General features: G+C 42.5%; 1 protein-coding gene across 1 annotated transcript in view; it reads right to left on the reverse strand.

The window, feature by feature from the left end:
- Positions 1 to 15,258, reverse strand: part of nlgn2a (neuroligin 2a) — a 108,832-nt gene that overhangs the window by 49,749 nt on the left and 43,825 nt on the right. Inside the window, 2 exon segments of the mRNA XM_062444364.1 lie at positions 7,062 to 7,099; positions 7,101 to 7,134. Coding sequence (XP_062300348.1) covers positions 7,062 to 7,099; positions 7,101 to 7,134 — 72 coding nt within the window.

Raw genomic sequence — 15,258 nt, forward strand, 5'->3', positions numbered from 1 at the left:
TGAACATTTCAGAGCAATCCAGTCAAGCCAAAACCAATCATTCTTTGTCATTTTAGTCAAACTTCTTTTACATGATGACAAATACAGGGTGAATGATTAAGATTGCAGCTTTGCAGAAATTGTCCGCTCTGATGGATTCAATTCATGGAGTACATCCAGACATGGAACATGTTCTGATTAACATATTCATATTAAACCGACACCATTCAACAACTGGAGCCCAAAACTCTCCATTTTTTGATTGCCCAAAGTACATGACACACTTTCCTTTGTGTTCTGAACAATGGAAATTATGGTAGTTAAAATAATGATACAATTGAAAAGCATGTTGTCATCAATCGCAATCTGTGATGTTATATACTGTTATTTTCATCAATACGGCTGTCTATAAAGCTGTGTATTGCTCATGTTTCACTTCCATTATAATTACATGTTAACGTGACCTGTAGTCTATTATCTGTTTTATGCATGTAAGTACAGTAATTGTGTATTGAGCTCTAAGTGCTAACATACATGGCTGACCTACACTTAACACTGCACCTGAACGCCTCCAGTGTAGATACGCAGACGGAGCACTCACTGCTGTTAACGTACGTGTAATATTCTCTCCTCTTTTTGTCAATGAAAATAAAAAGAGAGATTTTCCATGTTTTTCCATGATTTAAATGGGATATTTGGGAAGTTGGCACGACCCAAGTTGGGAAATAACAGAAGAAAATCCTTCAGTATTGAATTGTTAAAGAGGTGAATCACTTCCACTGCAACTGGGCTGAAAACTACAAAATGCATTGACTGTTCTTGGTGGTGACTATGCTTAATTATTGGACCTTCACAATGAATTAAGTTTTCAAGGATTTATTACATTGTTGGTTTGCCAGACAGCTCTGAAAGTAGGGAGATAATTTATTATTGAGGATATAGTTGCATTCTTCTGTGCATTATACTGGGATCATTTTTAGTATAGGACCATAATGACGCCCTCAAAAAACTAGGGTTAGGGTTAGGGTTGGTCATGTTGGATCAAAACATATTTTATAAATACATGTATTTAGGGGTTTTCGATGTATTTCTAAAGATTTGTTGGCATTTTTTACTTGTATTGGACAGCAGACAGTACAGAATATAAAAGGGGGTGTTGCTGTTAAGTGGTGTGCCCCTTTTCCTATGCAGCTATCAGGGTTTACCATTATACATGTTCCTTTTTAAGCAAGTTTTCATTTTAAAAGCAATCTGTGAAAACTGCTTGGTAAAAGCGTAAATCCCCATCCTCATTTCCCCTCAAAACACACTCACAATGCATGACGTTCCAAGAGTCCCACAAATACAGGAAACCCTGTTTTAGTGCTTTTCTTATAAGAATGAGGCTGATACTGACGCTCCATAAATTCTCAAGGGGGGTATATCTATAGGTGGAGAGATGCCAGGAGATGAATGAAAGAAAGAGAAAGGATAATAGAAGAAGGCAAGAAAGTGGGAGGCCTGTCAGGTGAGAGATTATCAAGGCCACGGACAAACAGAGGAGAAACAGCGTCTGGGGAACGATGAGAGAGGAAGCTGTCTGAATACATGTCTGTGACTGTGTTAATGTGTGTGTGTGTGTGTGTGTGTGTGTGTCAGTGGAGGAGGGCGTCTCACCTGCCCGTAGGAATGTGTGTCAGTGTGTGTGTGTGTGTGTGATGAAGGCCACCTGAGGTGCTAATCCCCTCTCAGAAAATAGTAGACCAGCCTGTCCTCTTTCTCAAAGTCACTCTCTATACCACCCAGCACGCACGCACGCACGCACACACACACACACACACAAACACTTACACACTTAAGACACCACAGTCCCCCTTTCTCCCTCCTCACATAGAGTCAAGAGGACTTTGCTCATCAATTCTGCCGGGGGTTGCTATGGAGACTGCGAATAGTGTGTGTGAGCACAAATGTGTGTGTGTGTGTGTGTGTGTGTGTTTGGGAGAGGTGTTCAGCCTGTGTGTCTTAATATCTTCTCTGGTCCTGTCAGGTCGCGTTTCACACTGCTGTCTAGTCGTGGGACCGCACAGACACACACACACACACACACACACACACACACACACACACACACACACACACACACACACACACACACACACAAAAAAACCAGACACACACACATAAACACACACAAACGCTAAGGACCCCCTGCTGAAGCGTTGAGCATGCATTTTTCACTCCACACACCGTGAATACCAATTCTCCAGTATTACAAAGTGTGTGTGTGTTTGTGTGTGTGTGTGTGTGAGGCAGATCCATTATTATAGGGAGGAATCATCCCGAGCACAAAACATACTAGCGTCTTCTTGTGCATGTGTGTGTGTGCAGCTAATGCACTGAATGTACAGAGCGGATGGTTCACTGCTGTATCTGTGCTGTATGCATGTGCGCAGACAGCAGCAGGACGGAGCATATATAATTGTGCTCTAGATGAATGCCTGCTCTAGTGCACACTCAGAAGCTGCTCTGCAGGTTTTATTTTTAGCATCACAGGCAAATGCAGCCCCTCTTTTCCTCCCCCTTCCTCCTGCTCTCTGCCCTCTCTCTCTTTCTTTCTCTTTCTTTCTCATCTCTCTCCCACTGTCACTTCTCTCATCTCTCAAAATCTCTCGCCCGATTCCGTGCGTGTATCTCGGCCACGGTGTGTGCACACACACAGAGCTCCCTGCCGCGTACAGTATGTCGACATAAGTGTTGCGCGCGCCCTCGCGCCGCCGAAAAAACTGCTCCGAGCTTTGTACTGCGCTGTTCCACCTCTCTGCTCTCATCATCATTGTTAATGTCTGAATGAATGCATAGTCTCACTTTCATCTCTCTCCTGCTCTTGTTCTCCCTCCATCGTGTTTCGCGTCGTCGGCGGAGGGATATAAAAAGCTCATTGAGGTGGAGGTGACGTTTGTACTCTAAAGTATGTCTGTCGCTAAGGAAGCAGAGGCAAGGTCAAGTGCTCGGTGGCCCGACAAAGCTTTTCATTACATATTTAACTCTGCAGAATTCCTCGCAGACCCAGCTGGAGACTGCCTGTTGTTTCTCCCTACTTTACACCGCCTCCTCAGCAGTGTCTGCGCCTGTCTGGGTCCAGACAGGTAAATTTCCACATTAGCATACGGTCAGAGCCGGACGTGTTCTGCTATGCGGATGATTCCTCGTTGGTTATCATTTGCGTGGCGCTGACAGGGCCGGAGAGGAGAGGAGTTAAATAACAGTGTCAGACGGAGAGAGAAAAGATCACGTCTCTCAATCAGCCTGATTGAAGAAAAACAAAACAAAAAAAAAAAGATTGAGAGGGAAGATTTCTTTCCCCTCCGGCCTCTATTACTGTCACTCCTGCCTTTATGTGCTATTTTTCATAAATGGTCTCATATGCAGACGATGCATGTGCACACACACACACACAGCCTAAAGGAGGAGGAGGGTAGCAGAAAGAGTGAAAGAGACAGAATTTATTTATGTCTTTAATGCATCTGCAGCGACTAAATATAACTACAGCAGGCCGTTTATTCCTCACTAGTCCTGGCTGGATTTATAACTGAACAAATGCGATGCTGTGAAGGCTTTAGAATGGATGGAGCATTGGTCTTAGTTGCCACAGGAGGAAAGGAGAAGCACTGAGGAGAAAAAGTAGAGTAAAGCTGGAGTCTGTAATGCAGGTAATAGTAAGACAGCTGACTTAAGTTGTACGCCAGAAACAGGGATGTGAGTCGGAGAGTAAAACAAGTTTAAATCAAATATTTTCTCTTCTTGTGTGATGCATAAGTGATATACCACATGTAAAATATGTTCTTTGGTTTCAAATGAGGTAGCAGGGGATTGAAGCTATTGCAATCTGCTGCTTTCTAGGTGCAATATGGGCAAAACATGTCCTGTAAGGCCAGCTTTAAAAGTCTTAATTAGTAGCAGTTTATTCAAATGAACTCCACTCCAGCTGTAATCATTTATGTGATCAGGTTATTAAATATTCTGCTAAATTGGAAAATATACGGCAAAGCAGAGGCCCCCGCACGGTAATTTGAAGGTAGAGTTCATAAATCAAGACTGCAAAGAATTTCACTTTTTTTTTTTGCACTTGTGACTAAAGCAGCCAGAGCATATCAGTCAACTGACACACGCCTGGCTGTGTAACATCTAGTACGTGCAGGGGAGGAGGAGGAGGGTGTGTGTGTGTGTGTGTGTGTGTGTGTGTGTGTGTGTGACACTTGAGAGATTGAAGATAATCTCTTCCAAAGAAGAAGCGCTTCCCGTCTGCACACAAACACAGGCACGGGGGGCGATATCCAGTTTACATTTTGACCAAATCCAGCCGCTGTATCAATAATTCCTGCTTTTCGCACCTTCCAAATCGGCGTGTCGGATTGCTGAAGCAGGAACGCAAACGCAAGGGGGCAGGAAGCTTCAGCAAGAGATTGATATGCATGAACGCGCTCGGCTACAGTACCTCTAAACACACAAAACGAACATTTCTAAACCTCCCTGCGTGCGTGCGTGTGTGTCTCTTTCTCTCTGTCAAAGCCAAATGCCATCCATCATATAGGATGCACGGGGTGAAAGATTACTCACATTTCTCCCCCCCTATCATGGCCAAATTGCACTGGATGGCTCTCATATTTGGGGAGAGATAGCGGCGAAGCTTTCTCTTTGCATACAAATGACAGCCTCCCTTCTCAATTTGCTTTCTCCTTGACTCGGAGGATGTGACGAGAGCGGTGTGGAGAGGTCGCCGAAAGAGGGAAAAGGAGAGAGAGATGTAAAGATTCACACTAGGAGGTGAGATGATACATCCAGCGAAAGAGTGACGAAGGATATTATCTTTTTTTTCACTGTTGATACAGATTGGGGGTAATTTTATTGCCTTTGAAAACTAAAGTTCTATTAGTAATCCACTTATTTGAATTCATTCTGACAGGGATTATCTTTTATCCATCTAAAACTCTACGTACGAGGCTCAAGCAGGGATAAAAAGACTCCACTACAAAGACAAACATGGCCTACTGTACGGCACAGTCGTGCCATAATACTTTATTTTATTATTAAGCCTGTTTGGCTGCAATTAACAACTGTCACGAATGGATTAAATTACCAAGAAGTCGGATAACAAACAGAGCAAATTCATATATTTGATGCAGTCGTTGACACTGAAGGATCATTTGGGTTTAATACAACTTCTGTCTCATTTTGGAGCTTCCACAAGTTCTTAAGGATGTTCCCAGACAAAAATACATTAAAAAAAAAGAAAATAATCATCTTTTAACTCCTTACCTCTGCTCATCACGTGCACAGATGAATATAAAAGCAAAGGAGAGACCGCTCGCTGTTTTCACACACTGGAACTCCAGCGATTGTCACATTTTTGGATTGCGTTTCATTATCCACTTGTAGCAGAAACGCTGATGAACTCAATGAAGATGCATTGAAAAGCAAACACTTTATGTAATTACATGCAAATGCATATCTGTCACCGCCGAAAAACAACAAGGTAACGACCTTTAAAAAATAAGAAATAAAGAGACAAACAATTTAAAGCCAGGCAGCCGGTTTTGAAACAGCTTCTAGCGTGCCACTCTGTCCTCAGCTAATGAAATATCTAATGTACTTAGTTTCCTTTAGTTAGCACCTGTCTCCTTAGAGGCATGTTCCTCTTCTCAGAGCTAAATTACTTGGTCTCAATGGAGGGAGACAGAGAGCGTTGAGTAACAAAGAGGAGTAGTCAAGTGTATTTTCAGGGAAAGGATGAAGAGCTCGTGCTGGAGAGCTGAGGTGACAGATGATACCCATTTCTCATCCCTGACTATCACACAGCGACCTGAGCAGACAGTAATGTACAGCGCTCGCCCTATAAGCCACCCCTAACTGCTTTCCAAATCCCTCGCTTCCTCTGCGCCGCGTCTGGTAGTAACGGCTCCAAAGTGCATCATAACCGCACTTCCTCCAACAGAAAAACATCCCGTAAAAAAAGGTGTTTCTTCTTTTTTTCTTCCTCTCTCTCTTTATAAGTCTTTGTAGAATAAATTATACAGCCGCGAAATAGACACCTAGAGGTTGGCGGCGGCGGGGACAGGACAGTTAAAATGAAGAATTGTGCAGGCGCATTTCTGTGTCAGTAAAAATGCCAGACCTGTGTCTGATTTGAATGCTTGTTCCCTGCTGTCTCTGCAATTTCTCCAATAAAAGGTCTTCTATTAGAGTTGGTAGCAAACCATAACTGGAGACCAACTGCAGGATTCAGTAGTCAGATATATAACAGAGTGACAGCCACATGGCAAAAAGGTCAAGGTGCAAGATTATGAATGTTTCCTGTTGTCTCTCATTTCAAAATAAATGTTACTACTTGTAATAAGTAGATGCTGGTGGCATTTTATGACTTCCATTTAATTACACTTTAACAATCATGCAGTAATTTTACAGTTGTGGCTACATAATCACCGTAAACATTCAAAAACTACTTTTTAACTACTGTTAGAACAGTAAAAAACACAAGAAATGTTTAGATTTTTTTTATTCTTGCTTTTTTACTACACTACTGTATGTAAGCTACTATAGCTTATCTGCAATCAGCTTTCTTATCTTAACCTTAAAATTCTAAAAAAGCAGTGACCAAGTGTCATTATAAACAGTAAAAAGTAAGAATTAAATACTCCTTTTCAACAAGAATCAAGATATGTGTGTGTGTGTGTGTGTGTGTGTGTGTGTGTGTGTGTGTGTGTGTGTGCGTGCGTGTGTGCGTGTGTGTGAAATACAGCAGCCACTGAAACACTGTGTTTACCTGGAGGAGGGCTTTCAATAACAGCTGATTTGTGGTCCTATAATGAAACCTTGACATTCACAGACAGTGAAACAATTTCACAATCTGAGTGTTTAGACTGGAATAATCAACAAAGGGAAAATCAATGCGAAAGTGAGCTCTCATGATCAAACGGCCGCACCGTTTGTCATTAGATTGATGAATCCTGTCGATGTCATCCATCACTGACTCCATCGACCCCGAGAGAAGAAAAGACGAGTCGGCTGAGAGAAATCGACTCTAAGAAGGTATCCGGGTCACTCACCGAGCACGCCCAGCCGGTAGTTCATGGTCACCACGATCAAGCATCACCGGCTTCTTCCTGCGGTCACGAATGTCTACACAAACACACACACACACACACACACATGCGCACATACACACACAGAGCAGAAAGCATGCATGGAGAGCAAAAAAAAAAGTCAATAATTGTATTTACACCTCTCATATTCTCTTTGATCACACATTGTGTTAGATAATATACTGAACAAACAGCAAATTGCTCGGCTACATGAGAACACAGCACTGTATCAGGAGTGTAACAAGTGCTACGTTCCCCTGCAGCTGGATGTCAGCTCTTAAAAACGAGCTTGAGGTAATTTAGATTTCAGGCAATGATTCCAGCTACAGGCAAATACAGAGAGACACCACCACACGAATCGAATCAAATGTTTCCTGGTGATTAAAGCGATGATGTTTCAAGAAAATCACAGGGTAGTGTTGCATATTAGAGTTGAACCTGCGTGTCACTGCCTCTGACAATCTTTCACAATCTCTCTCTCTCTCTCTCTCACTTGAGGCCTGATGCAATCCCAAGCCGCATGTGCAACCGATCCAACCTGTTTCAAGGTTAGTTACTAATTGAAAGCGCGGGAATGAAAGCTGACACAGGTAATTAGATAAAACTGTTAATGTGGGAATGTAAAGAGCAAACAATGCGAGCAGTCCATTTGCAGCGAGAGCTCAAAGCGATGGTGTCAAAGCTCAGGCCCGAAAAGCTCTCCGCTGCAAAGGAGGAGCGTTTTAACACTGTAAAAATGCACTCTGGGATGATGTGGCGCGGTGAAAGCGAGTGGGCACCACAAAGGCGATTTACAGACGCTGAAAAAGCACCAGAATGATGTGAGGAGACGCATTAAATCCAAATTTGCAAAGAGTAAAGTTGATGTCTTTGCTCCCCTCTGAAGAAGAACATTCTGTGTGCAATCAACAGATAATGAAAGGCCACTGGCTCTATATATATATCATGTCTGCTATGAATTTCCATAATTTCCTCGTTTTATTTTGCACCTTGGAACTCGGAACTCCCATAAATGCAAATTGCAACTTGCCCTCAGCAGCAGGGTAGGGGATGGGTGGGGGGGGGGCTATGCTGTACCAACCTATTTCTAGGTCAATCCCCCTGTGGGGAATCTCTAGAAAATACCGTTTTCTTGGATGCTATCATTTTCGCACTGGCACAAATTGTTAGTGGGTCCTGCCTTAAGGTGGAAATAAAAGTAAATGGAAAAAAGTTTCAAATGAAAATGACATTTTTTTTACCATCAGAAAACATGACATAAAGTTGGGAGTTTGAGGGAGAGATTCATTCTGTGAGTCATTCCATGAGCCTTTAAATCCTATATTGAGTCTTATAATGCAATTGTACAGCAGAGTGATTTCACTTAGACCTGCTGAGAGATTTAACCCACAGTAGCTGTCATTTTCTTAATATTAGTGGCGTTAGTCTGCATTTCACATTTCCTTTCTCAAAAATGTCTGAAAAAGTAAAGCATTAGAATGTACTTCAACAAATGTTTACTTCTTTAAATAAATGCAATGAAATGACCGACTGATTGGTTGGCGGCTGATCTAAATTGTCTGCTTGCCTTTTAAAACATGACAGCATTGATGATACACTTTTCTATCATCCCTTAAAAAATGCATGCAGATTATATCAGAGTGCATCCACTCACTGTCAGTCATGAGAGGCTTTAGCATATGCCCGCTCATGCAGCGTGGCATGCATGCAGAAGGGTCCCTGATGGGCCCTCGTTGGCCTTTGAACCGGTCTCCCCACTGACTGCCAGGATCCTAAGGTAGCATATGGCACGCAAGACATACATCTATGGCACGGTGACAGCCTCTTTTGGCTTCCGTGTGTGTGTAAGTGTGTGTGTGTTTGTGTGTGTGTGTGTGTAGGCCTAGGGAAATGAGAGCAGTAGCGCATAACAACCACATAAATAACCACTACAGCATCTGCTAGAGGGGAAAAGATATGGAGGGTGTTTGACTCTCTTTGAAACCTGCTTATACTGTATATATATGTATGTGAAATACCTGCTGAAACATGCATCAGATGTTTTACACTGAACACACCCCCTAAAATAACACACACACACACTCTCAAACACACACACACAGACGTACATATAGACAGTCATAATGTTAAACTCAGTGCATCAGTCAGGCAGACATACTCACACTGGGGAGAGAGAAATTTACAGGCAGCTGCAATGGAGAGTCGCTATGGCAACTGCTTCACTTTGACTTGTTTCCGCCTCTCCTCTCTCTCTCTCTCTCTATCCTTCTCTCTTTCTCTCTCTCTTTAAATCTCTCCCTCTCCTTCCATGAGCCACTCTCACGTGGACAAAGTCTCATTGACTGTTGCTGTGGCAACATATTGCACTTGTGCATCTCTAACCCCCGTGGCGCCCTTCGCCGCGTCTCTACCTGAATCTCATTTCATTAGTCACAAATGACCACATAGACACTTCCTATACAAACACACACACACACACACACACACACACACACACACACACACACACACACACACACACACACACACACACACACACACACACACACACACACACACACACACACATACACACATCTCTGTATTCTGCATCAGGAGATGAAGACTGACAGCCACTGGCATCATGGGAGACAGAATGCAGATGCACTGATGTACCCACCTACCCCCGCGTAAGACACAAACACACACGCGCGTGAGCACCAAGCAGGCTGTCACAGTTGACCTGTAGACTCTGTGTCCATGGATCAGTTACAGGGCGAATCGTTCTGGCACACTGACAGATAGGACTGAGGCCCTGGGGGGCTACAAGCTCTCTCTCCCTCTCCCTTGCCGTCTCAGGCTCTCTCTCTCTCGCTCTCTCTCTCTCTCCGCCTCTGGCTTTGCTGTGTTTATACCATAACTAAAGTTTAGCATGCAATGCCCGGAAACAGGCGGATGGTTAGATCCCTAGCCTCTGGATCCACATTTCATCCCCATGTGTGATAATTTCCTTCCAGAGCTTGCAAAAAAAAAAAAAAAAAACTCCATCATTAATCTCTTAAAAACATGCAAATTAGATGCAGCAAGGTGCTTGAAAAACTAATCAGATCATCAGCTCTCCTGGGAGAACCTGTGGTGTATGTATACTGTTCGTATCATTTGTTTTTCAGGTTGTGTTTCGTTCCCAACGTGTCTACAAGGCAAACATGACAGATGCTACATGGTAACATAATGTCCTGTACAACCAGTACCAAGCAGGCAGTTTGGGATATGGCTAGAAAGCCTCAACAAATCCTTGACAACCTATCCTAGATTTTCGGCAGATGGTCAACGCTTCCACACAGACACGAGCTAATGCTGCATTCAAAGCGATGACAGGAATGTGTCGCTAGGGACACCTTGGAAGAGGCCTGGACTCATCCTGACATGTGGCGCTCCAGTGATTTGTGTCATATTCCTGTTTGCACGTTTAACTAAAGCAACAGTAGAACGTAGGCAACAGGTCATCACGGCTGAGAGGTTTGCTCTTTCCCTTTAGTCTGTATTGTTTGTTTTTTAGACTGTATTGTATTTTACTTCTCATAGTAAAGTTGAATGAAAAAAACTCGAACAAAGTGAATCAAATATTTGATTTCAAGACAGTATGCAACTGAAATCTTAAAAATATGGCGTGTCCATGACTTCAAAGAAAGTTCAAAAACCTACTTTACTACTACCTTTTACTTTAACCTTTAAGATGAACCACTTAATGTACGGTAATTGCATTATTTTAGGTGCCTTGGAATTGAAATGACCTTAACACAAAATAAGCAATGTATGAGGCCTCGTTTTTACTGACTGTTCATACAGCTGAACTTTGGTGTTAAGTTACCACTGATGCAAACCTAACATTTCACACTGCTGCTGCTGCTGCTTCAGATTACAGGAATTTTCTCTTTTATAGTATTTAGAGTACTTTTTCATTGTGGTAATACTAGTTCTATATAGTTAAGTCGGATAAAATATAGATGTAAATGACTAGTAATTAAAACTGTATTCTGTTTCTTTCACTAACACTAAACTTTTCCAAAACTTACCAAACTCCTAAAAGCACCTCCACTATAATGACAGTGAAGAATCAATTATTTAAAAAAAAAAACCCAAATTTAAAAGGTGAATGAAATCAAAAAACCTAACAAAGTGGCCAAAAAAATGTGGCTCCTCTCGGCAAACACAAACAACAACAACAAAGACAATGCAAGATGGCAGAGCAGCTGAGGGCTGGTACCCTGAGGAGCTTAGCACGGCTGCTGATCCTTTCAAGCAGAACGGAGACAATGAGACGATTAGGCCTAAACTTGTGTCGAGTGTTCCAGTTTAGCACGCCGCCCACCGCTGCCCTCTGAGACGCCACCCTCTGGTCTCCTGATGGGACGCGGGGCCATCGCCTCCGCTGCATCGCAGACTGACTGATTAGCCATGGGGATGGAGCGTGGCCTACGTCGGTGCCGCTTGTTGATTTTATGGGAATTGATATTTGCCGTCAGTAAACACTGACATCTCCAAACAGAGAGGGAGAGGGAGATTGATATCCACTTAAGGGATGGCTGAACTTTGCGGCGTAATAGAAAAGGATAAGTGAGATGAAATGCCTTTGATTGTAATGTCTATATTAATATTTGCCTTGTTTATATCTTTTTAAATAACAGCAGAGGTTCACCTGAAGGATTAACCTTTACCACAATCTGTCTCACTATAGCAGCAGAGAGACGTGTGGAGGACACAGCGTTTAAAAAGCATATATTCCTTCTTAACCGAACACAGAGCGGAGACGCCTGCTGAGATATCATCTTCCCATATGTTAAAGTGAGCATGGAGCGATGGGAGCGGAGGGCCCCTCTCTTTACAGAGAGCCGTAATTAAAAAGATATTGAATCACGTTGGGGGTGAAACGACAACTCAAGGGGGAATAACGCAGCATACAGAACTATATGCCGTCTCCAAATTAGCATTTTCATTTCTCTCATATGGGCTTGACTTAGCACATTTTTTCTCCACCATTTCTATTTTCATTTTCATTTGTATGGATAGACCGGCGCGAGCGTGTGAGCGCCTGTGTGCACGAGCGAATTTGAGTGTGAGGTAGAGATAAATATTGACCTTTAACGCTGAGGTTCCAAGCTGTAATAATAGGGAAATTGCTCACAGCAAATGATGAACTGTCATCTGTGTGCAAATACACAGAGGGTCTTTGTACTAGTGGTCCAATTAACAGGAAAGGTTATAGAGTGGTGAAAATATTGTAACAGTGTAATGGAGGGAATACCTTGGTGCATATTTCTCAGACCTGTAATTTGAGTTATGATGGATCAGAATTATTACAAAAAGCTTATCTTCTATGTGCAAGTCAAGCTGTTTAAGAAAAACGTGGATACAGTGTTCATCCCCAATTTATGTGGTTAAATATACTCCGGAATGGAGGCTTCACTCTAAATATTCAAGACATCCTCCTCATTAAGAAAACATCTAATGGAAGCTGATGGAGAAATATTTCGCTTGAACCAAAGTACGACTGTCCATGTAAATGGTATCTGCTGCATATTCAGAGGAAAACCCTCAAAAGAATTTCATTTGTGCATTAGAGAAAAAAAACACTGTTTTTCATATCTTTGATGATCCGGAACTACAGATGCGGTTTTCTTAGAAATGTAACACACAAGAGTACAACTTTCAACATGAAAATACAGCAGAGCTTCACATTTACATGATCTGTCAGATATTATTGATAGCTGTTTCAAAATGTCTCTTTGAAGGAGTTTAGTCAATAGATATCAAGCTGGTTATGAGCAGTGGGAAATAAACTGCATACAGGAAAAAACACACTGTAGAAACTTTACTAGTGTGTATATGTCCTGTCTCAAATGAGATAAGTGGGCCTGCGTGTGTGTGTGTGTGTGTGTGTGTGTGTGTGTGTGTGTGTGTGTGTGTGTGTGTGTGTGTGTGTGTATGTGTGTGGGGAGGGGTCAATAGGAGGTCAATGACAGGCTGATGTGATAAAGGGCTGGAGGTGGAGACAGATGCGCGGTGATGAATGGGATGTGATGAGATGCACAGCAGCAGAGCTGGCCTATAGGCCACTGAGCTGGGCTAAAGCTTAATCGTTAGAGCACAATGGATCAAGGCAAAGGCCATACTGATTGCATCTGGGACGTGTGTGTGTCTGTGTGTGTCCATGCACTGGCATTATAATACTTGTGAGTAGCAGGAGCATTACAGCTAGTCCTCGCTTAAGAAAAAAAGGCATTCTTTATTTGTCTTGGTGTTTGATAATGGAATTAACACATCTGTTGTTGTGGTTGTTTGCATATTTTAGCTTTAACAACACATACAGTACATTTACTTATATTATATTACTACATCTTCATCAGGTGATGACAGGATATGCTTAAAAAGCTCCTGACTGTTGGTGCATTCACGTGCTGCTAGGAAGCTTTGACATTCAAGGCAGGAGAGTTAGCTACGACTTAGCATTGCTTTTACATGACATACTGCGAGAAGCAAGCAAGAAGCTAATATTAATCATTAGGTATCTCAATGCATTCACAGGTTGCTGTTTGGCAGCTGACTCTCAAGTGTCAGTCCCAGTGTACCGAGCCCCTTCACTCCCTGATTAAAGCCTGCATAATTATGTGAAGATAATTAACAATTATTGCCTTTTAAGAGATTACTACATTCTAGGCCATTTAGGATCCGATAGGCATGTTGTAACTCTATCCCACATGATTTTACATTTGAAGTTGTGTCTCAAGTGCCGATTAACTCATGTGTCCATCACTTTTTGTGTATTAAGGTTCTTTGCAGTTTAAAGGCTCAATTCAAGTTTAAACCTGCAGTGCCTAACTGTTATATATAAAAGAAGAAGAGTTTTTAAACCTCTAAACTTTACAAATATTTTCGACAAAATGGATCAAATTCTGTGTGATGCTTGAAACTATTTTTACCACCATTTCACAGCAGCAACAGTAGGTCAGGGCCAGTGGTGTACTGGCCATGAAGCATACTGGGACCAATCCAGGTGGGCCAGCGGACCATCCAACAATATGTTTTTGGGCTGGTGGAGCATCAAAACATATCCATTTTTCCCAGCCCTTTCTAAGAGCCTGTCATTCTGGGTGCGCTTGAAAGCGTGCAGCATGTCTGTGTCAGACAATCATAGCCGAGCACCCCTATTTTACCTTCACTACCAGTAGGCGGAGACAAAAGTCCCACACTCCAGCTTTAATGACGTCCATTGATTAAAATATACAAATACATGGAGAACCAAAAAGCTTCACCACTTTCCTATTGTTCAGTGAGCAGACTATGGAAACACACACACACACACACACACACACACACACACACACACACACACACACACACACACACACACACACACACACACACACACACACACACACACAGTCTCTATTCTCACTGTCTGCCTGAGCTTATAACACTGGGTCTATGGGGAGCAGGATGGAGTTAGGATGATTCTAGCCGCTATGCTGTTTGCACTCCGTCTACACCAACTTCACTTCCTGCAACATGGAGTAAACATCCACCTCACAGCTCAATATGCTGGCTAAGATCAGAGCAACAACCTCCCCCCATCCTGCAACCTCCACAAATATAGATAAACAGCTCCTACTCAAATCAGTTATCTAGTAGTGTATTATCATTATTACAGCTGTAATACACATTAATATTGCTCAGGATGATTTTCACCTCCTACATCTACTTTTCTCTTTTTCTAAATCACACAGCGATTCTTCTTCTTCATCTTCTTCTTTCCCTCTGCAGATTAGGAGTGGGCGAGATAAAAAAAAAAAAAAGGAGCAGAGCGAGGCGGAGGAGAAAAAAGACGAGTAAGACCACTGGGGAAAAAAGAAAAAGAATAAAAAAGAAGCCCTGGCCGGCCATAACAACCTGCTCTTATTACACTCAATAACATCTCCAAAAAAACCACAAGCGCTCCTCCCTAATTTTCTCCCGCTGTCCATCCATCTGTCTCCCTTTTCATCTTTCCTTCCTCTTGTTCACTCGCAACACCTCTTTGCCTTTTGCCAACAGCTCTCTCTCTCCTCTCACTCTCTTCCTGTTGCTCTCAATCTATCTCACGTCCTTTATCTTTCACTCTGCCCTGACCTCTCTCATCGTCTCC

The sequence above is a fragment of the Scomber scombrus genome, chromosome 23, assembly GCF_963691925.1.
Source record: "Scomber scombrus chromosome 23, fScoSco1.1, whole genome shotgun sequence".
Lineage (NCBI taxonomy): Eukaryota > Metazoa > Chordata > Actinopteri > Scombriformes > Scombridae > Scomber > Scomber scombrus.